This window comes from Canis aureus, chromosome 19, assembly GCF_053574225.1.
Source record: "Canis aureus isolate CA01 chromosome 19, VMU_Caureus_v.1.0, whole genome shotgun sequence".
Lineage (NCBI taxonomy): Eukaryota > Metazoa > Chordata > Mammalia > Carnivora > Canidae > Canis > Canis aureus.
This window is the reverse complement of record NC_135629.1, coordinates 55,303,690-55,327,610: the sequence shown is the minus strand read 5'-3', so window position 1 is coordinate 55,327,610 and position 23,921 is coordinate 55,303,690. Positions and strand designations below refer to the sequence as shown.

Genomic DNA, 23,921 nt, shown 5'->3' with positions numbered 1-23,921 from the left:
GTACACACATGGATCCTATGGGGTGCACCCAGGGGCCCTGTCAGCATTCAAAGCCCTGAGAGCAGGCAGTGGATGGGAAGTAAGGAGGATCATGAATGAGTTTGGGGAGCACTATACCACTCTGCTGTCATTGAGCCCTCAGTCCTGGGGAGCCAAGATAACCAGGAATCTGTACTTACATACAGCTTTACCCAGCAGGACTGCTATGTGGGAAGGGACAGGATCTTTGGTTCATGAGCGCACTCGTGTGGAGAGCTGGTCAGAGCGGCTAGTCTAGAGTCAGGGAAATGTCCCTGAGAAGAGGTGGCTCCTGAAGTCCAAACAGAAGAGACCGGAAGGAGCGGCAGGTGTGAAAACACATCTTATAAAAGTGACAGGGAGCCTAGGGGCAGATGATCACCATGCTAAGGACTCGGGGAAGTGCTGTAAAAGGAGTTGGGTTCAGGTTCAAAGAGTGAACAGTCTGAGGAAGGGGGTGATATGGACAGACCAGTTAGGAGGGAGGAGAGGTCTGGGGAGGAAGAGAGACAAGACTGAGATGATCAAAAGGACACAGTTCCACTTGCATCCACCAGATTCTCGCTCCTTGGAGAAGCAGAACAGACACTGGTCTTGACTTTGGGGCAGCAGCCTAGTCATGGTGGCTCTTCCCTCTGCCATGCACACTGAAGCCACGCAGTACCTGAGTCCCTGAGTCTGATTCACTGAGACAGTCTTTACCTTGCACAACCCATGGCAAACACTGGGGTGAATAAATGTATGAGGCCAAAATCTACAAGGCAGGAGGGTGGGAGGCGGAAGAGTCACAGACGAGGCCTCCACGATTCCCTAAGCAGCCCCCTCCCTGTACAGGGGCTGGTGCTGCTGGACAAAATCAGATGAGGAGTGAATGAAAGTGCCTGTGCAAGGAAATAAATGACAGCAAAGGAATGGAGGAGGGACTCTGTGGACAGCAGTAGCTAATTCACACCACTTCTGTGGAGAACCCCAGACAGCTTCTAGTACTGACTGCCCTTTACCCCACAAGCCCAGCATCCAGAACTGCAGATCCATGTCTGAATCTCTCTTCTGCATTTGATTCCTAGCCAGCTGCAAGGAGTGAAGGCACACACGAAGGAGCTGGGAGTTTGGGCCAGCTCAGCATCCCTCCAGCCCCCATTTCTTTAGGGAAATTTCTTTACCTCCCTTGCCCCTAGCTCTAGGTCTGAGGAGGAGAGTACTTCATATCCCTGCCCCAAGGGACACCATGGCATGTGAACAAGGCCAGGTCACTGACAGTGAATGAGACTTGGGTTTAAGACTTTTGTTGGAGCTACTGGGGAAAGGGATGCTCTGTCTCTGCTGGGGCTGCAGGGCTGGTGGGAGGTAATCCTGGGGTTGTGAGAGGTCTCACGTCACCAAAAGGGACCTTGGACCAGAGTCAATCCAGTGGGAAGCAGAGCTGGAGATGAAGGAGGAAACTGAATCCTGGAGACACTGTTGGAAGCTCTGGGTTCAGTCCAGCTCAAAGCTAACCCCACCCCCAATGACTTTTCGGTTAAACCAACAAATGCTGACTTTTGTTCAAGCCTGTCTTAGCTGTTTCTGTCCTTTCTCTAACAACCTCCAGCATGAGAGGCGAGGCCTAGCCACCTCTGACTTAATTAAACATACACTATACTCTGTAGAAGAAACCTTGCCTGGCCTTACAGTGAAGCAAAGACACTTTCTCACAGGAGGGAACACAACGAGATATACTAGGTATTTATGAGTTTATGCTCTGTCTCCCCTACTAAGCGATCAATGAGATCGGAGAGCACCTTGTTCCCCTGGCTGCCCCAGGGTCTAAGTACAGTACTTGGCATGAGGGAGGAGTAAGGGCAAGGGGGTATTGGAGAAATGGATGGAAGGCCACTGAGGAAGGACCAAAACAGAGGGAGGACTGTTTGGATGATAACGGAGGAGGCTTTCTAGTGTTGGCTGATCTGCAGGCATGCAGAAGGGGCTGCAGCGATTCGGGCAATCATGGGTCACCCAGGCTGCCTCTGGGTCCCTGGGACAGGACAGGACAAAGCCACAGGGCAGGGTCAAGGCATGAGCTAGGAGAGGTCCCGTCTAATGGAAAAACTACTTACTGCACTGCAACTGGGCTCGGTGCTCAGCTGGGGGGTGGGGGGGGCGGGACGCAATGGAAGCGACATGGGGTCCAGCTCTGCGGGCAGCTTCCTGAAGAACTGGAACCCTGGATGAGACCCAAGCAGATACTCCCTCACTAACTACTGGCTCTGGTCCCTCGACCCCTGCTACCGGCCACCTCCTTTCTCCATCTCTACTCTCCTTTCCTTCAGTCCAGCCTCTGCAGAACAGCCAGAACCACAGGTGTGAGACGCACACTTAAAGCTCAGCTTTGTCCTCCCAGACTAGGGTCAGAGCTCCTTCCCTCAGGTCATCGCCACCTTACCACTACAGTGGCACCGAAGGGCCCGCTGCCCCCTGCACGCCACTGTGCTTCTGTCATTACTTCTGGCTTTCTGCCCAGGACACATCCTCACCTCCTCTTCCACGGCCAACACTCATTGAGGTACAGGCACTGTGTCCTTCAGGAAACTGCCAGGTTGAGCTACATACCTGCCCCTGTGTCCCCAGGGCACCAGGGCATGCATGCATGCTCTTGGCTCTTACCCCATTTCTTGGTCACACCAAGGCTACTGGTCAGGGAGGCCAAGAGACCATGGAGACAGCATCCAAAACAGCTCTGCGCCTCAGCCCGGCAGCCAGTGCGCACCAGGGAGAACCATCCAATAAGCATTTGAACTATAAACCCCTTCTGCAGGTCTTCACATGTGTAACACTAGCTCCTGTGTTGAATATTTACTCACATAAATATTCATTAAGCCCTTATTCTGTGCAAGGCTCTACAGAAAAATGGGGACCAGGAAACCGGGGGCAGAAAACCTCATGGTCAAACGTGATAAAAGCGACGGGTGTGTCTGTGAACCTAGCCTGGAGTTTGTGGGGGGTTATTTGTTCGACAGCATCTACCCTTGGATCGTGAGCCCCAGCACAGCAGGGCCTTTGTCGTGTTGACCATGGTACCTTCAGAGCTGCACACGTAACAGACGCTCAACAAGAAGTCAGAGCCAACAAAACACTGCCAGGACCGGTGAGGTCAGGGCCCACTGGGACCCTCATGACTGACGGTTTGGGGGTCATGAACCCAGCCACCACACTAACTGAAACGTAGCAACGAGCATCAGTCAGCTCTCCACCAAAGGCACAAAGCATCAGAGTCACACAGATTTAATTTCCGCTTGGCTCCAGGACGGCTGAAGCCCGTAAGCTGTGAATTAGTACTGATATTTCAAAAGGACAACTTGAGTGCACTCGTTCTGAGGAGGAGTGCCCCACACTCATTACAGCAGCCTCAGCCTGTGTTCTTAGCTGGCTCCCATCAAACTGCTCCTGGTTATGTCACTGGACAAGCAGCCTTCACTCAGCCAGTTGAAACCCAAGTGTGGGGAATGAACAGGGCTCAGAGCAATAAAGCTTCTGTGATTTGCCTCAATTCCCATCCCAGCCTGTCTGTCACAAGCAAAGAGAAAACTGCCACCAGAGATTTCTAGAGAGGCCCAGGCTCCTGTGAAGACCTAAAATATTAAAATGTTAATCGAATGTCAACTCCTTGATCCAAAATCTATCCACCAGGTATTTTGTTTTGTTCCTGTAAAATGCTCTCTGACTGAATGAGTTTGTGAAAAAGCAGCCCTCCTGGGGCACTGGCTCAAGACATCAGTAGAGTAAGGGTTAAGAAAATCCACAATAAAGAACCCTGTTTAACCAAATGTTCCCCAAAGTAATTTGACTAGGAAACCCCTCCTTCCTTATCCCTTCCCTAACATGAGGCCCAAGAACTGTATCCTGTGGATGACTATGGCCAACACTGGTATGTGAGGTGGGGTGTGATTCAGAGCCCCCAAGTGACCTCAAACTACAACCCTGCCACTGGGAGGCATGTGGGAGGTGCTTCGGCCTCTTCCCAGCTCTCCAAGGCACTACATGCCAAGTCCAAGGTAGTTGCTGCTATAAACCCTTCCTTAACCTCTTCTACACGCCCCTGCTCAGCTCACGCACTCCAGATGACACCCAGCCCGAGCCCACATGAGATTCCAGATGCTGATCAGGTCCGAGGGGGGGAAACGTACCCCAACCTCCAACCCCTAGGCAAAAAGCAAAAGTGGAGAACGCTGGCCAGAAGCTGAAAAGAGTGAGCCTCCATGACATCTGGCTCACAGAGGGCCTGCTCTCCCTCCTGTCCTCTGCCACCTTCTACCCATGGCTGTCCTGGATGGTCTTTGCAGTCCTGGTGATAACACGGATAGGCAAGCCCAGCCACAGAAAGGCTGCAGATTTCTACTCTTATTTCCAACCTCTGCCAGATATCTGGGATTTCTCTACACACACAACCTGATCCATCCTCATGCAGGCCCTGCTCCTGGAGGCATTGCTGACACAGCCCTGACTGAGGGCACTCTATTCCACCCTGCGGAGCCTGGGAACCACTCCCCCAGCTGCATATCTTGCTATGTTTATAGATTCAATCATGATATTCATTCAGCAACTGTAACTTTTAGAAGCTCCACACTCCCCAGGGCCCACTGCATGCCAGGCCTCATATGGGCCTCATATGGGTGTGGTGATGATATGGAGAGACATGTTCCCTGCTTGCCAAGAGCAGACATTAGACTTTAATTGAATGCTGCAACATGGGAGAGGCACAAAAGGGACTCAGAGTGCAGAATAGGGGCATCCAACTTGGTGAGGCTGTGGAAAAGGAGTAGATCCAGGAAGGCTTCTTGAAGGAAGTACCATCTAAGCAGGAGGACAGCAACACTTAGCTAGGTGACCAGGAATGAGGAAGAATAAGGCAGCAGAAATGGGATGCACTGGAAGAACTAAAGGTCAAGGGGGTACCTGCTGTGTGCCTGCTACTTCACTAATGTCTGAACGTACCAGCTGACTCCAGATCCTCAGGACTGACAGAAAACAGACTACCCCAGCCCAGGGCCATAGGAGCAGAGTGCACTCCCTCCCTTTGCTGGATCTGAGGTTTGCACATTTACACCTGCAAGGTCTAGTGTAGAAGCTCCTGGAAGGTACGCATCAATCACTCAGGTAGTTTCTTTCTTGAGGAAATGAGTTAAAGATGGCTCCAAAGAAGGCAGAGGTTCCTGATATGTAGGTTCCCTCCTGACCCAAGGGACCACAGACCATTCTCCCTACAGAGAATATAAGTCTCTGGGCAGAAGCTGGGGGCTCCAAAGAGGCGGGCCCTTCTCCTAAAGCAGAACTGAGCTGGGGCCCCAGGACACAGAGAAAGGCCTCAGATGCCTTGTGTACAGGTGTGGGAAGTCCTGAAAAGGCCTCACCCGAAAGTAATGCCCATAATTTGGTGTATGATATCTGTGTTAGGGAGAGGGCCCATAAATAACTTCTCATATAGTGGTAAAGAGGCACAAAAGGAGGAGAGTTTTTAAACAGTCCCATACTTGAGAGGATTAAAACACTAGGCTTCCCAGACCACCCCGGTAAGTAGGCCAGGAACCAGGACTCATGGTTTTACTTTGTGTCTTTTCTGCCCAGAGACTGGTGGCAAAACCCTAAAGAGAAAAGGACATATGTGTCTATCTCCAAGACAGCGATAAAGGAGGAAGGAGCACCACAAGAATCCTTTAAATGGAAGCCGGCAAAGGAAGGAAGAACCTTTTGGGGCAGGATGGGTAATGGCAGCTGCCCAGATGTGAGGACAAGAGGTCAAGTCCCTGCTACCTGCTACAAGCAAGGGAAGGAGAGCCAGCAGCTGGCCTAGACCCCAGAGGTGGCCCCAGGATAGAAGAGAATGCTTCTCAGCCTCCAGGATAAGAGGTCTTGGGATCCTGGTTTTAGAGCTCTCCCAGCCTGTGCTGTGTGATTGACAGAAATCCCAAATGGGGTTTCCCAAAACCGCAGGATGGTTTCATACATGAGCTAGCAGTCGACAAGTGCATATTAATGGGCTGGGCAGGCACTCTGTGCATTACACATCTCACCTCTCTGACTCTTAGCAACCACTTTTGGAGAGAGGTCATAGCAACATCCTTATTTTACAGGAAACTCAGAGGGTGAGTGACTTGTCCAAGGTAGAGTTGGGTCTCCAACTGCATCTGAGCTATGCTGTCGTCCACATACAAGTGCCAGAGGGAGAACTTATGACTTCAGTTTGCTTCCTCCCCTATTTTCTACCCGGGTGGGCCTTGGAGCTAAGATATAGACACTTTTTTTCTTCTGAGAAGTAGCATCAGGAAGAAAGCAGCTGCCAGTCATCATTCCAGAAAAAGCACAAAGGAAACTAGAGGGTGACTGATGAGTTTGGGGTGCGGGGTGGGGGAGGAGGCTGAGGCTTTCAAGTCAAGTGACCCTCTGACCCAGACAAGGGTGTAATGAGGCCAACAGCAGATCCTTAGGATCATCAAGGACAGAATGAAGACACATTCCAAGATGTGGATGCTCTATGGTGAAACAAGATGTGCTGTCTTCATCTTTCAAAGGTTTAACCACACAATGCACTGCAGAACATATTCAGAATTTAGGCTGAACACAAACACATTCTCTTCATGCTGTGGAAGGAGTAAAGTACACAAATACTATGGGCAGGCCTGCTGTGCAACAAGCTGACACCCCCAGGGGCTGCCTCCAACCTTTGTCTCTGAGGACTGTCCATTAAACTAAACAGAATAAGTAGGCCCAGGAAAACACACAGAGAAGTGAATCTGGAATATCTTGACCCATTCTGTTTATTCCCCTCCTAAATGATGACTCAAACACCTGCCAGGAAACAGCCCCCATGTGGAAAGCCACTTGGAATTCCTGACCAAAATGTCAGCAAGGTACTTGTGTAAAATGAGCTTTAATCCTGGGCTGATGTGTCTTAATCTTCTTATCTGTGCAAAAAATATGGAAAGGATCTTGGCAACAAAAATAACAGTCTGTTAAGACGTGACAACTGCTTTAATCCTACAACACTTACTATCTCAACCCTTCAAGTCATTTCTTTTCTCAAGAATTATTATAAACAGTTCTGAGCAGCAACATAAAGGTGAATTTGTCATTGATGTGTCAACTGTATTCTCAAACTAATTCTCTGGTAAAGAATGGAAGTGATCTCAAACATGCTGTTGCTAGGTGATGCCTCTCTTGATCTCAGTGTCCCGAATACTCAGTGGCCACCCAGCCCAGCTATTAGAGGGTGATGGGCCCCTTAATTCCTTTTTCCATACTCGAATGTGTTTTTCCCCAGGCAACTCTCAATTGGCCTCAGGGAGATTATAGGGGGCACAGTTTTGGAGATGACGGTATCTTTTATTTTATGCACTTCTTTCTGGAATGCTCTTCATCCTGTCATTACCTTCACCTACTAAAACCAAGCCACTTTTCTTTTCTTTTTTTTTTTTTTTGAGCAAGCCACTTTTCAATGCTCTAATCTAACTGCTGTGTCCCTATACCTCAAACAACAGGAGCAACAAGCAACTGATATTTGCGCAACAGTCTTTACTAGACCCAGCAGTAGGTGCTTTACCTACCCAGTCTCCTCTGATGTCTTCACATCCCTGTGATGTGCACATTATTTATCATCTCTGATCTACGAACTTGAAATGTTCACATGAAATAAGACAGGCCTCAGGCAGATAGATAGTGCTTTGCTTAAAGTCACAAAGCTGGTAAGTGGCAGAGCTGGGACCAGGACCCTAAGTCTGACTTCCAAGCTGGGTGCCTCAGGTCCCCTGAGGTCCCACCAAAGGCCAAGTCCCATTCTGCCTTCTTCACTTCTACACAAACTGGCCCTGTGGTCAAACCTTCCTATTCCTTCCCCCACCCCACTCATCGACATAAGTGGCTGTGACAGAACCTGTGCTTTTGTGCCTTGAATCCAAGAGAAACCCCACAAACTTATTAAATAAATCCTAAAAGTCAGCAACTTCACCAGAAAGTAAGAAATTCAGGGTGACAGCTTTGCAGCACTTTTCTGTTCACCCACGAGGTGATGGGACACGACAGAGCCGAGGTGAACTCAAAGGAGCTGAAAACTGGGGGAAAGTTCCAGGAAAGACAACGGAAATCCACCCCCAGGAAGGAAATCCAAGGACCACAGAACTTCCGCTGAGGCGGCAGACCAAAACTGATGAAACGCAGGCTCTGGTTTTTGTGGGCATTCAAATTGGTCTCAAGCACTTGTGGCTGGGCTCCTGGGAAACTCAGCAGACCTTCCCCATTCCCCCAAAGTCCAACAGGGATGGTGATACACCCCGGGCAGTTCCAAGGAGGATTAATGAAATGATGCAAAGTGTTTGGGAAGTGGCTAGCACACAACAGGAATTCTACCTTGGCATTATTTTCATTATTATAATTATACCTAGAAGACTGCAAAGAACACCAATGCCACCTTAAAGCATCAATCTTGGATTCAAGGACTATCTCCAATCCCTAGGTCCCCAATAATGATAAAGGCCTTAAAATTTGGCCTTGTCTAAAGCTGCCCAGATGCCGGGACAACTTACATCCTCAGCTGCTCACAATCCCTCAAGTCATGACCTGATGGAAGGCCAATGAGTTAAGCCTTGCTCGTATGATTTACTAAGCACCTACCTACCATGTGCTAGGCACAAGCAGGGTGGTGGGAAAGAGTACAAGGTGGGAGCTGTAGGGCGAGTGGTTGGGTATGGCCACCCTAAGGAGTCATTTGAACCTCAAACATAAAGGAGTGAGGCAGGTGAAGGCAGAGTATACTGTGCAGGGTATGAAAGAAACCTAGAGGCTAACACGGGGGAAAGGGCCATGGTGAGGAGTCTGGATTTATCCTGTTTAAAGGGAGGTCAGAGGAGTGATATGACCCGGTTTATATTTTTAAAGGGTCACGCTGGCAGTGGTCCTTACGCAATTCTTCCCATTTTTGTGTGTGAGGCAAGTTTGGTAATAGAATGCTAGGGAAGCCTTCCTGGGGGTGGGGGCTGGGGAGGTCTGGTCTCATGGAGGCAGCACACGCGGGGGGACCAGTGAGAGCCTTTAGGAGCCATCCAGGTGACAAGTGGCAGTGATGACGGTAACCTAGGCCGGTCCCATTGCCTTGGAGCCAGGGCAAAACAGGGCAAAGTGGGTATTCTGGCAGATTCTGGGGACTGAGCTGCTGGAGCTCAGCTGTGCACAGACTGAGAGGATCTTAATGGACTGTGAAAGACGGTCGTGCTCTCTCAGAGGCAGGTGTGGTCAGCTACAAGTCCTGCTCCTCTGGCAATAAAAGCTCCCGACAAGGGGTCCTCCAGTGGTGCTCATAATGACGGATCCAGGCCCTGGGCTCTCAGGACCCCCAGAGGCTCATCAGTATGACAAGACATCCTTTCCCTTCGGAGTGCAGGGTAGCTGGTTTCCTCACTCCCATGTCCTGAGAAAGGCGAACTCTCAAGAACCGGGTGCCCCACTCCCACTCTGCTATTACAAATGTGACACAGGCATTCATTCTGGGTCAAGAAATTCCCAAGATTCCATGTGGCAAACCTGGAGGAGTTTAACTAAAGCAAAAGCATTTTAAACTTATTGCATAAAGCAAGGCCTGCCTTCTAAACATGTGCTCGGGCAACTACTATCATCTCTGCAAACACCTATTTCTTTAGTAGGAGAGTGATAGCCAAGCATAGTACCCTACGGTTTTGCAGAGAACAGGTGCCCGTGAAGTCAATGAAATTGATTCACCACAAAGGATGAGCATTGGCTCCCAGACTCTATGGCTGGAAGCAGGCACACTGTATCAGTTGACCCTCCCTGCTTATGTGGCCTTTGGCTTCAGCCCTGCGACACGGAATGGCCTGGACCCAGAGTTTCTCTGAAGGTCCTTACATTGAACCCGAGATAGTGTTGAAGGTCATGGAAAACACTGTTCCATCTTCACAGGGATATGAAGTCCACGATGCCTCCTCATCTGCCAAAAGGTCACAATGGACATAGGAGGCTGGGAGGGTAGGCCCTAAATTCCATTTGGCAAATAATCTATTCCTGGATAGTTTTACTTAATCTCATAACCCAGTGCTTCTCACCCAGGGGTGATTTTGGCCCTTGGGGACATTAGGCAAAGTCTGGAGATAGTTTCAGTTATCATAATATGGCGAACTGCTAATGGCACCTCATGGATGGAGACCAGAGATGCTGATCAACATCCTAGAGTGCACAGGAGGGTCCCCAAACCAATCTCAAAGTTAACTATGCTGCAATTGAGAAATTGTGCTTTATTTGGAAAAAGACTGAGTTAGATCCCTAACTCCCATTATACATCAAACTAAGTTCCCAGTGAGTCAGACAGTACAAACTGAGGTGACCCCCTACCTTCTGTGAGTCACTTCTCTCCCTCCCCACACTTTGTATATTTAAATGTGTGCAGCATCCTAGGTTCACAGGTCAGACGACTAGGGAATGTAGTCTCTTGGGGGTCAATGGACTCCCCTAACCCAGGGGTTCTTAAATTCAGGCAATTCCGCCTGAGGCGACATCTGACAATGTCTGTAGACATTTTTCCTTGGCATGACTAAGGGTAGGGGGTTCCACTGGCATAATGTGGGTAGAAGCCATGTCTTAACATGTGAGAAATTAAAACCAAGAAAATAACCAAAACGTTACCTTATTTAGGATAAAAAGAGTAAAGGCTTAAACAACATACTTTTATGAAAAGTAACTTTTTAAAACAAAAAAAAATCAGTGAGAAAAATGGCATTATTTCATATTTTGACAAATCTGCTTAATATCTGGCTTAAGAAAAGACAGCTAAAGTCACTTATCTGCTTCTGCAGTCCATCTGTTGCTGTATCACACTATTATAACCTTTGGATAAAACTCCACTGTCCATTCACAAGAGAATGAGAGTGGAAAGGGCAAACAATGTCTTTGTATTATTATGAAAATAGTTTGGAATTTGCAGTCCCCTTGAAAAGGTCTTAGGGACTCCCCGGGGCCCTGGACCATCTTGGAGAATTGCTGCCATATGCTCCTCTCTGAGTACTAGCATTCTGAGGATAGTGAATCCTGAATTCATTACAGACCGTCAAAAGCTTTATGCTGAGTTTCTATGCTAACAAGCAGAGACAGCTGCATATAAGAGGTGGTACCACAGGGCTGAAACCCAAATGCCAACCAAGGTCAGGCAGGCACTGGAAAAGAAGGAAGCAGGCCAGGTCCCAAACTACTTGGTACAGACTGTGGTGTCCCAGAGGGCACACAGTCTATCTTTTTATTTTGAGCACCCCAAGTTTTTTTATTTGCAGACACATCTTACATATTTGTGATCACTGTGTCTACAATTTTCATTTGATGTTCTCTCCTGTGAGTTTCATATGTTTGCTGTTTGCTATGCCTTCAACATTTTAATTGTGGCCACACAGTCTATCTTTTTTTTTTTTTTTTTTTAAGATTTGTTTATTCATTCAGAGAGAGAGAGAGAGACAGGCAGAGACACAGGCAGAGGGAGAAGCAAGCTCCGTGCAGGAAGCCCGACTCGGGACTCGATCCCGGGTCTCCAGGATCACGTCCTGGGCTGCAGGCGGCACTAAACCGCTACGCCACCGGGGCTGCCCCATACAGTCTATCTTAAGAGTGGCAGCTGCTCCTCAGTCCTGGCAACTCATTCCTGCACAAGATCACTGGGAAAGCTGGTCCTGCTTTTCAAGAAAAATCAGAGACCGGGATTACTTTTTCCATGAAATCTCAGAATTCTTAAGTGTTGGTTCCTAATTAAAAACAGACAAAAGGGATGCTTGGGTGACTTAGTGGCTGAGCATCTGCCTGCGATCAGGTCATGATCCCGGGGTCCTGGGATGGAGTTCCACATCGGGCTTTCTGTGGGGAGCCTGCTTCTCCCTCTGCCTGTGTCTCTCATGAATAAATAAAATCTTAAGCAAACAAACAAAAATCCCTAAACGGGCCAAATTAAACATGTCCGCTTGCCCCCGAAGCAAGTTTACCACTTCTACCTGTGGCTTTTGACTCTGGCTTCATGTTTAAAACATCTGTAGAGCTTTGGCCTAGACATCAGTTTTTATTTTCCTCAACAGGCTCCTTAAACAAGCGAGGGCTAAGACTCACGGTAAGTACTAGGTAGGCAACAGCACCGAGTGCCCAGATGCCCAGATTGCCAAGGAAGAAGCAAACTGTGGACAGGCAGGGTTTTTTTTCTCTGAGCCCTATGCTATACGGTTTTCTACCAAGTAGAGCAAAGTCACACCGACTACAAACAAGACTCCATAGGACCCAGGAAGGGTACTGTGGGTAGGTGGCAAAAACAAATCCCTTTTAAACAAAACAAAGAACTCTTGCTGCTTGCTGCCACCTTCAACAGCACCACTAGATCCTGAATAGATAATGCTGCAAACCCACCTGCCTCAGGATTGCTTCACAGTACCATGGAGAGCTACCAAGGCTGGGCCAAGTTAACACCAGCCATCTCTGTGGCCTGACGTTCTCCAGGTTTTCATAACAGGAGAAAGGTCCTTCTCAGATTCCCCAAATGGTCCTCATCTCCCACTCTGCCCTGGCCTATTCTCTGTGCCCAAATTCACTAACTAGGTCAGAATTGAACTGGTACCTAAAATGCCCCCTTTGCCACTCTCACACACTGTCACTCTTCCAAATGCCATGTGAGCTTGTCTGCTCTAACCTCACCTAGTTGCTGCTGCCTCCACTTACTCTAACTCCCCCACAGTATAAACACACCAGATCCTCACTAGCCCTGACAACCAATGAATGTGCGACGCTTACAGGACTGCTGGGGTAATCCCGTTTTCCAGTTAACTGAGAGGCAGGCTGAAGACTTGGTTCAAAAGTTTTGCAGAACTACAACCTTTTCGATCTATGCAGTAGAACCAAAACTTATTTTCTTCAAAACATATAAAAATGTAGCCTTGGAGGTAGCATGACACCACTCAGCTACCACCAGGCCCATCTGCTACAGATATAAGAGGCACTAGAGTCACACATACACATTCTGATCTCAGAACAAATTCCAGAGTTAATGTTTATCATAACTTCATGAAAAATTTTAAAACAGTTGTCTCTCACTTATCCTAAAAATAAGTTTAGGGTAGGGGAAGGGATGGTGAGAATTTAGTGAATTGAGGATTCCAACGGTTTTAGTTTCTAGATCAACAATAAAAATTCACTTGTATCTCATTCTCTCAGGTGTTAAGTAAGGAGAAAAGTGAGGTGAAAAGCCAAACCATCCTTGAAAATCTCTAGAGTAGCATTTGGTTAGGCTAAATAAGAGGTTTTCAAATGTGGGCAACTTTGTACCCCTCTACCCCAGGACACTGGGCAATGTCTGCAGACGTTCTTGGTCGTCACATCTGCGGGAGGGAGGAGGGTGCTATTGGCATCTAGTGGGAAGAGATCAGAGAAACTGATCAACATCCTACAAGGCCCGGGGCGGCACATATGCCGAAGAATTACCTGGCCACAAATGTCTATAGTGTCAAGGCTGAGAAGCCTGGGCTAGGTGATCATGTGGAAGGCAAGACAGAACCCAGGAGGGCTGACAGTCCAGCTCTGGCTGGCCATCTCAACAGTGGGTTCACTTCACCTATACTATTCACACTCATTTCTTGCTCTCTCTCTGCTGAGCATTTATGCAAAACCAGTCCACATTATGAGTTCACTATAGTAAAAAACAGCTACTCTATACTGGCTGTTTATTACTATGTGTGCAGATGAGTATTAAATAATTCAGATGCATTAATTCATCCAATGCTCACAGCAGCCATGAAATACACATGATTTTCATTTTACTGGTGAGGAAACTGAGGCTCAAAGGAGTTAAGTCACTCAGAGTATGTGGAAGAGTCAAAACACAAACCCAGTTCTCTGCAAGGCAAAGCCTGTGCCCTGCCATTACTTTATACCAGTGGGTCTTACCCTGGAGCGTGGTTCTCCACTCCCTGCACTGGGACATACTGCAATGTCTGAGGACATTTTTGGTTGTCATGACCCCTGGGGTAGGGGTGCAGGGGAGAGTGTGTGCTACTAGCATACAGTGGTAGAGTTAGGGACAGTGCTACGCCACTAAACATCCTACAATGTATAGGACAGCCCTCACTCATACAGAATCATCTGGCTCAAAAATGTAGGTAGGGGCAAAGTCGAGAATGCTGATTTATACCATGTCCACAGGCCAGAAAGGATTCATATGCATATGGCATCTTTAAACACTGGGATCTGGAATCCAAGATATCTTACAGCTAAAACAGATTTTACTCACCCCCTACCCATTCTTTATTTTTACCAGATACAAAACTCTGCATTCAAATCTTGACATCCATCTACAATGCAGAGTAACTTCAGGGATAGGATGATTAATGAGTTTGAGATATATGAATAGCAAAATGCCAAGGAGAAGAAGAGAATATCCCTGGACACAAGTGTAAAACACACACACAGTCTCTCTCCTAGGAGAGAAGCATTCCAACTGGACTTTGAAAGTCACAGACTATAGAAGTACCAAGAAAGGGCTGTGGGAGTTGCTGTCACCATCCCTGAAGAGATCACCATGGCAACGAAGGCCAACAAGATGCTGTATTAGATACACAATTGGAAACGTTTATTTGTGTACAAGCACAGCACACCTAACCTGCACTACTCAAGCCAATGGTTCTCAACCCTGGCTGCACATCTGAATCACCCATGCTGCTTTCTTACCATACAAATACCCAGGGCCCACCTGACATCTTACAGAATTGGAAGGTGGGGATTAAGTCTTTGTGGTTTTAAGAAAGCTGCCCCAGTGATTCTGATGCTCAGCTCAGGTGCATAGTCATTGCCTCAGACACAGAGAGAGGTGGTGATGGCCCAGAGAAGAGAGACAGAAGGGTTGGGTATGAAGGAGGACCAGCTTGGAATACCACTGTGGAAAAACAGAAGCTAAGAGGGCATTTGACTGGAGCTAAAACAGCAAGAGGAAAAGCACACATATGGGGCAGTCCCTAAAGTTTCAAAATGCATAAGCAAGAAAGCCCTAGTTTACATAGTGAATAATAAATTAAACATCCCAGCAGGCTGTACAAGCCAAAAGCCATTAAGAGTTATGTCCTGAGGACAACTGAGCCAGAACTAGTGTCAGAGGCAAAGTATTGAGTGTGGCATTTACTAGGAAAAAACTTTAAGTACAAAGCATTCCATTCTTCTATTTTATACTAACCATTCAATTATGCAATCTATAGCTCATGTGTAGTCCATTTGCTAGAAATGTTATCCCTGGAAAACAGGAATCCATAATTTTCCCGTTGTGTTCAAAAGTATGCCTCACAATCAGGGTCCTCACTGATGAATTCAGTCATTCATTCAACGGACATTTCTTGGATACCTACTCTGTGCCAGGCACTGTTCTAGATGTAGGGAATTCATCAGTGATCATAACAGAAAGAAATCCTTGCCCTCGTGAAGCTTATATTCTAAAGGTAGTCAAATAAACTTCACATGTCAGATGATGATATGTGCTTAGTAAAATAAAGTGGGATAAAGGGGATAGGGGATTAGAGTATGTGGATCCAATTTAAAATAGGTGGGCAGAGAGGTTCTCCGTAATAAAGTAAAATATTTGAGTAAAAACTTGAAGGAGGTACAGGAGTGAACCACAGGGGGATATCTGGGAGGAAGACTGTTTCAGGAGCAGGGGAACCTGCAGGTCCAAAGGCATAAAAGAGGGAGTATATAGTCCATTCAAGGGACACTGAGGAAACCAGAGTGACCCAAGCAGAGCAAGTGAGGGAGAGAGTGGTGGAATGGGAGAAAAGGGAGGTATAAGGGGGCCAACTCTAGCTTCTGGGCTGAGTTGTTAGATGGGTACAAATGGAAGGGAGGCCCAAGAGGGGGAAACCGGCACTGGTAGTGAGAAGTGGTCACCTTCTGGAAATATTTTAAGATAGAACTGACAGGATTTGCTGGGGCATGAGAGAAAGAGAAAGAAAGAGTGAGTCAAGCAGGCCTTCAAGGTTTTTGGCCTGGGCAATTCAAAGAATGGACTTGCCACTACTACAAATGGGAGGAGGATTGTGGAGTGGACAGGTGTTGGGGACAAAGACAGGGATTTTGTTTGATGTGCCCATGAGACATTTAAATGTAGATCACTATGATGTTGGATATGTGAAGTCTTGAGTCTGTGAAAATTAATAATGGGAAAAACCTCACTAAAGCAGGCTCGGGGGGCTAGAAATGGAGGTCAGAAGGCGCTGCCTTACTATGGAATAGAAATTCAGGGGAGAACTGTCAGCTACAGCCCCCAACAGAAGAAACATCAACAGTACAAAAATATCAATTACTGGCCCTGACAAAAGAGGTATATTCTGTAAGAATCTTCTGTAAGAAATCGACTACCTCTGCATTAGCCAATGAGAAACCGTCATCACCCTGAAATGTTGCTTTTCTCCAACAGACTTCCAATTCAAAACGAGTTCTCACAATTTCCCCCATCTCCCTGTGATAATGTTCCTCTCCTCTGCGGTGAGACTTGCCTACGGTTTTTGCCGGTACCTGCTTGTCTGAAATTGTGATTCTGTTACTCCTGAATAAGCCCATCTGACCGTTATTATTTTTAAGATTAACAAGCTCAAGAAACCGAACGGGCCAAATGTGTAAAGACATAAAGTATGTCCTACTGATTCCCATTTACCCACTCCCTCTCCTGCCTTTTAACTGGTTCTTACAAACTGGAATGCCTCAACCCTCGGCTGGAGGAGGGCTACAGGACGAAATGGCAGGGGGTGGGGGGGCGTGTGTATGGGGGGGGGGGCCGTGTGTATGGGGGGGCTGGGCTCGGAAGCCAGACCACCTGCTTCACATTTCTGCTGCTTACCAGCTGCGTCACTCACCTGCCTCGGACAAGTAACTCAACTGCTCTAACTCGGTTCCCTCACCGAGAAAACACGCTAAGCGCTAAGAGTACCTCCTTCATGGATCTTTTGTGAGGAGTATTACAAGATCACAGAATTCAAGGCTTTGAATGGTACATGGTACTACCCCTCCCCCCACCCCCCCGCGCCCCGCAACGCTCGGCCAGGTGGGCAGTTACTATTTCATTCATGCATTCTTACAGTTCAGTATGCAAACCTTAGGACACCCTCCCGGCAGCAGGGCGCGTGGGATGGGGGAAGAGGGCCAGGCAGGTGGACAGCTTGCTAGAACTACAGAGGTGCACCTAGAAACGGAGGGCGCTAAAAATAGGCCTCGGAAGTCCTGAGGCTACCGCGATATCAACACCACCATCGATGTAAGCAGACAGCAGCAGCTTGGGGAGTGCTTTCTCAAGAGGATGTGGAACTGTAACCTTGTCGAAAACGCTCGGGTGGGACGTCAGGAGGGAATTCACACACAGTCTCTGTCTTTCCCCTTCTCTGGAAGTGCAGCGATAAAGGGCCAAAAAAAGCAGCCGGGGCTTTCAGCGGTCCACACCCCGCGGCCGGGCCGAAATGCGGGGGGGCAAGGAAAAGGCGCGACTCTCATGTCGCCACTGAGGATCCGGGGGGAACTGGCGGGAGCTGGGGGGCCGAGTTCGGGGAGGGTGGGGAACAGACCAGGTGTCCTCCACCCTCGACGTGGAGCATGCCCGCGTAGGACGAGAACCCCGCGGGATTCGGGGGTGGGCTTGCTCGGCGCCAGGCCGGAGAAGGGGGCGAGCCGGGCCCCCGGGAACGAGGCGGCGAGGGAGGGAGCGTGGCGCGGTGGGCGACGACCAGGCCCGGAGGTCTATTTACATCCGAGGCCAAGGCGCCGAGGCCGCGCCTCCCGCCCCCTTCAGGCTCGGACCCGGCCTGGGGAGCAGGAGGGCCTCAGGGCCGTGGCTCCAGCGGCCTCCCAGGCCCCCTGGCCGGACGGTGGCAGGGCCGAGGCTGCCGGGAGAGATGGGCCGGGCCGGGGAGCCCGGCCTGAGGGGACGCAATGGGGGGCGGCCGCGGGGCCCGCTGGGCCGCTATCTGGGAGCACACGGTCCCCGGCACTCCGCGGTGCTCACCCCTCGGGCTTGGGGCCCCTGGGCCTCCCACCGCCCGTCCCCCGGCCGCCAGCTGGCCCCCGACGGCGCCTCCCCTACCTTCGTTCGCCAGGTCCGCCATTTTACTTCCTTAAGCCCTCCCACAAGGCCCCGCGCCGGCCCGGGCTCGCCTGCTTTCTGCCAGAAACTCCCGCGCGTGCGCACTTCGCAAGCTGACTCCGAGCGAGGCCGGCAGCTCGCGCCTGCGCGCTGAGACCCGCGCGGAGTCGCGCTCCGGCAGGCGGTCCCGGCCCGGCCGCGCTCCGAGCACGCGCCTGCGCACTAACTGCCCCCCGCCTCCTTTTCCCGCCGACCAAGGGGGCGTGGGCAGGGCAGGGCGCATGCGTAGTGAGCCTCGCGCGCGTCGCCGGCGACGCGGGAACGAACGTTCGGTGAGGCGGCGCGGAGAGGGCAGAGTTTCGACGCCCCGGCTTTCTGCTCGTTTTCCCGGAGTTCCCTGCGGTGGGAGCGTGAGCCGCCCAGGGAGCGGCGACCGAGGCCTTCCCCGAGGTGAACCTCTGGATCTGTGGGGGGCGGGAGCGGGGGCGGGGGCGGGGGGGAGGTGCTGACCACGTGCTCAGGCCTGACGGGAGGCCGGCGGGGCGCCCGGTCGGCTGATGCCTCAGTTTCCCCTCCTGAGGGCCCAGTACTTCGGGCCAGCGTTTTCCTTAGGACACGTGGGGCCGTGGGGGAGGTGGGGGTCGGAGGTCAGAGATCGGGCAGGCAGGGCCGGTGGGGGAGGGGCCGCTGTGGCCTGGGGGCGCCTGGCGCGGGGCGGGGCGTCGAGCGTCGGCGTGTGAGAGGCGGGCGGGGCCGGCGGGAGGGTGTCGGGCCGCCGGCGCCTCCCCGGCTCACCTGCCCGGAGTCTGGCCGAGCGCATTCCTGGCTCTGCCCTGTGGCCCGGACGCAGGCCGCGCGGGGCCGGGCCGGGCTCGCCTCTCTCCCCCGGGCGCCGCCGCCGCCGCCGCCGCCGCCGCCGCGTGTGGGGCTCCGCGCCCCGGGGTCGCGCAGCGCGCCCGGCAGGGGAGTCTTTACACAGTGTGAAGTAGATCAGGGGCTCATCTTTCCTCCGCGCGTCCAGAGGGCCTTCTCGTGACTTTGGAGTAAATTCTAAACCTCTCGTGAAGGCTCACGGAGCTCCCGTGGCTTTGCTCTCATGCTCCCCGCCTGCCCGGTGCCGTTGAGCCTCAGGGGTCTCTCGGGCCTCGGAGCCTGCCGAACTCCTTCGGGCCCTCGGGTCTGTGCACCTGCTGGGCCCTGTGCCGGGGCCTTGGGTCCCGCGTCTACGCCGTGTGACTCCCGGCTCCACTCCTCTTCCATTGTGATCTAGACGAGCAGGCCCTACGGCCTGGCCTGTTGGCCGCATCTGGCTTGTGAGCTAAGAATGGTTTACACCTTCAATTGGTGGGGAGGAGAAAGATCAAAAGAAGAAGATCTCACATGTGAAAATTGTAGGAAGCTTCAATGTCAGTGTCCGCAATGTAATGGAGAACAGTCGCACTTACTAATGTACACATTGTCTGTGGCTGCTTTCGAGCTGCAGCAGCAGTGCCCACTCCTTTTTAACAGAGACTGGCCGGCAAAACGTAAAATATTCGCCATTTGGGTCTTTACAGAAAAAGCTTGCCAACCCCTCATCTACATGGTTTCCCTGTACACATCTGTGCAACCTCTGGGGAGTGGCAGATGTTTAACAGCTGCTTCTCTGGGGGAGAATGTGTGTGTGTGTGTGTGCGCCAGTATGTGTGTATGTATATGTATTTATATGTGTGTGGTGTAGTTCATTGTAAATTTTATTTATGTTTTCCTACCACTTTCATAAGACTAGAGCACAGCTAATAAAACAATGAAACGAACCCTGGTTTGTAGTGGTGATTTGCTTGGTGTGACTACTTTAACCATGGCTGATTTCAGGCTACTAATGTGAACATCACTAATTGCAGAGCTAGAAGAGATGTTCAGAACACACTATATTTGTTTCTAGAGCTTGCTATTTTTTTTTTTTCACTGCGGTTCCCAAATCACCAACATCAACATCACCTGGAAGCTTTTAGAAATACAGAATCCCAGGTCCTAAACCAGACCTTCACCAGAATCCACATTTTAACAAAATTCCCAAGGGCTTCCTATGCATGACAGACCTTCAGAAGCACTGTTCAGAAACTTTCATTTATTTTAGGGGGTGAGAGGTGGTTAATACTATTAAGAATTACACTAACTTTGGGATCCCTGGGTGGCGCAGCGGTTTGGCGCCTGCCTTTGGCCCAGGGCACGATCCTGGAGACCCGGGATCGAATCCCATGTCGGGCTCCCGGTGCATGGAGCCTGCTTCTCCCTCGGCCTATGTCTCTGCCCCTCTCTCTCTCTCTCTCTCTGTGTGACTATCATAAATAAATAAAAATTAAAAAAAAAAAAAGAATTACACTAACTTTGTTTAACAGACACCTTGATTCTCCTACACTGGATTTTGCCACCAAAATATAAGCACAGGCCACAGATCTTGAGTTCTTTAGGAATAGCTAAAATGTCACTGCTGGAAAGGATTGACAGCATTGAGTTCATCTGGTCACCAGCAGTGTGTAGGCTTAGTTTTTCTTATTTTTAGTTTGTTGCATTATATTCATTGTTTGATTTTATATATGTTTTCTCTTGTCATTTTATATATCTTTTCTCTTGTATAGATAGATCTTCTTGCCCTTTACCATATGTCTAAACTCTATGACTTTTTTTTTTTAAGATTTTATTTATTTATTCATAGAGATGCAGAGAGAGAGAGATGCAGAGACACAGGCAGAGGGAGAAGCAGGCTCCATGTAGAGAGCCTGACGTGGGACTCGATCCAGGGTCTCCAGATCACGCCCTGGGCTGCAGGCGGCGCTAAACCGCTGTGCCACCGGGCCTGCCCTAAACTCTGTGTCTCTTAATGAACTTAATACTTTTCTTTACACGCCTTTTTATTGGTTTACATTTACATTGAATAGAGTATATCACCATCCAAATAGAAAAACGCTAAGCCATGAATAGGAGATAATTGCAGAAATAAACATGAAAACAAAACAAGGGTTTTAAATTCTGGGTAGATACTGTTGTTAGTCAAGCTACCGAGCCCCAGGCCTGCCTCTTTGATGTTAAAGAGAGATTAGCAGAGTATTAGAGGGTTACTAAAGGCATATTATCACTCAGCATAAACTCTTCTTGACATGATGAGAAGAACTGAAAGAGAACTGAAAACGGAGAACTGTAAATCATGTGATTTGGTGTCATCTAATGCTATGTCTGCATGTCTCCTAAAGTAATTTCATACACCACATTCATCCCACACTTTGGGCAACTCCCAGAAACACGTCATCACTTGCTAAATATAATCCAGTTGTGGTTTTTCAAGGGACATAGATGCTAAACCTGTCAGCCTGATGAGCTAACTAAATTTCCACCAGTTTCACAGTTGTCTCCAAAGTGCCAATGGCTGCCAACATTTGCACCTTAGGCCTGTTTTTGCTTTATCTGGTCTCCTCTAACTAACTTCATCAATATTTACTTATTTATTAAATAACTATTCATCACTTACTGGTGGTAGTTCGAAAATATGGTCCCAAATTCTTGACCCTCTTTCCATCAAAAAAGGTGATCCCTGTTCCTTTCCCTTTATTGGGGGTGGACTCATTAGTGGTGGTTAAATACAGTACAGTGAAAATGACGCTATGTGGTCTAGGTCATAACAGGCAGGAAGGATGCAACTTTGATCTGCTTTGCTGGAACAGCAAACCTGAAAACCTTCAGTCTTCATGCAAACAATCCCATCTGTCTTGGCGCCATGCTGTAAGGAAGCCAAGACACAAACCACATTGTGGCAAAACCCTGAGAGAACTGCCCAGCTAGCCCTTCCTGTTCTTCAACACACAAACTATGAAAGATAAATGATGGTTGCTATTACAAGCCCTTGAGTCTAGGAGACAAGTGTTACACAGCAATATATATTCATAGTTCTACTGTGCATCAGGCACCATTCTGCATGTTGGGATGAACAAGACAGACCCTGGCTTCATGGAACTTTGCATTCTTTTGTAAGGATATTTACAATAGACAGGTAAACAAAGTAATATGAAATAGTGACTAGTGCTACAAAGAAAAGAAAACAGCATATTGTCACAGAGGAAAAGGGGATATTGGGGGTGCCTGAGTGGCTCAGTCAGTTAAGCATCTGACCCTAGATCTCAGCTCAGGTCTTGATCTCAGGGTCATGAGCTCAAACCCCAGCATGGAGCCTACTTAGAAAAAGGGAAGGAAGGAGGGAAGGAAAGAGAAAAGAAAGAAGAAAGAAAAAGAAAGAAAGAAAGAAGAAAGAAAGAAAGAAAGAAAGAAAGAAGAAAGAGAGAAAGGCAAGAAAAGAAAGAAGAAAGAAAAAAGCAAGAAAGAAAGCAAGAAGAAAGAAAGAAAGATAGATAGATTGGTCAGGGAAGCTCCCTCTGAGGAGGTGACATTTAGTAGAAGATCTGCGAGTATAAAAGTCCTAAAAAAAAAAAAAAAAAAAAAAAAGTCCTGAGGCAGGAACCAGTTTGGTGAGCTGGAGGAGCAGTGAGTTTAATGTGGCTAGGGCAGAGTGAGGAAATGAGGTCAGGGAGGGGACAGTAAGGCCCTCATAAGCCACAGCAAAGAGTTTGGAGTTTTTCCTAATACAAAGGTTGGGAGTGGGAAATGGAGGGATCCAAGTGATTTATCCTAAACTGCTGATTGGCTGGCTTCTCCACTGCCTGCCTCCTCCCCGGCCCACCAGGAGACAAGTCTGAGGATCCCCTTGAGCCCTGGCTGTGCTCTGAGAACTGTGAACTTCCCTTCACAGTCAAGTTATAAATGGCTACATTTCTGGCGGTGGCATGTGCCCAGCCCCATGCTGAGATTGAAGACCCAGAGATTAATCAACTACACAGTTCCCCACCCTCAGTGAGCTCAGAGTCAGGTGAGGGCAAGGGAACTCATCCTGGGTTGCCTCCTCCACTCAGCACCCTTCCTGTCCTTCCTCAGTCCACAGGTGGCCTTCCTGACAGCAGGATGTCCCGTGTGGTCGATGCTGATGCTGATGGGGGGCTCCTGACCCAAGCTGGGTGCATCAGCTTCCTTCATTCCTCATGACTCCAGTGCAGCTCTTCCTGTCCATGGATCCTGTCCCTGTGCTTTAAATAAAACCACCTTTTTTGCACCAGAGATGTCTCAAGAATTCTTCCTTGGCCATCAGCTTTGAACCCTAACATCTTTCCTATACCTTCTTCATTAGGCTTCCTCAGGTATTAACATTTTGCATAACCACAGTACAATGATCAAAACTAAGAAATTCACATTGATTTACAATACTATTCATTAATACACCAATCTTACCTAAAGTTCAACTGTTGATGACAAACGATTTCTTCCCTTGTCCCAGGATCCAGTGCAGGATCCCACGCACTTAGATGTCATTTCTCCTTAGTCTCCTCAGTCTGGATCATTTCCTCAGTCTTATTTTTTCTTGACCATGACACTGGTAATGAGTACTCCCAGTTATTTGGAAGAATGCCAAATTAATTAATTTTGGCTTTGATTCATGTTTCCTCATGATTAAACTTAGGTTACCAGTTTTTGGCAGGAATAACATAGGAATGATGTGCCCATCTCAGTGCACCGTATCAGGAAGCACAAGATGTCACTTTGTACCACTCGTGATGATAATTTAGATCACTTGGTTTAAATAGCGTCTGCCAGATTACTACTTTTCCCATTGTGATTACTGAATATCTCTGAATCTATGTAAATAAATAGAATATTTGAGGAAGAGAAGGATAAGCAGAAGAGGGAAAGAAGGTATCTCCTTCAATCTGTTGCCTGT

The 23,921-nt window shown here is 48.9% G+C and overlaps 1 protein-coding gene and 1 long non-coding RNA gene across 8 annotated transcripts in view; one reads left to right on the top strand and one right to left on the bottom strand.

Annotated features, from left to right (window-relative positions):
* The window catches only part of RANBP3 (RAN binding protein 3), a 53,969-nt gene extending 35,013 nt beyond the window's left edge, over positions 1-18,956 (bottom strand). For 5 of the 7 annotated variants that reach the window (XM_077860305.1, XM_077860306.1, XM_077860307.1 and 2 more), the window contains exon 1: positions 18,917-18,956. In XM_077860305.1, the coding sequence (XP_077716431.1) occupies positions 18,917-18,941 (25 nt within the window). In that variant the 5' untranslated portion in view covers positions 18,942-18,956. Of the gene's footprint in view, positions 1-18,121; positions 18,265-18,916 lie in introns of those variants that run through there. The other 2 variants (XM_077860304.1, XM_077860308.1) reach the window with 2 other exon arrangements.
* LOC144290760 (uncharacterized) lies at positions 18,317-23,261 on the top strand. The gene is made up of 2 exons (XR_013358306.1): positions 18,317-18,571; positions 23,084-23,261. It is a non-coding gene; the product is annotated as an uncharacterized LOC144290760 (long non-coding RNA).
* The last annotated feature ends 660 nt before the right edge of the window (positions 23,262-23,921 follow it).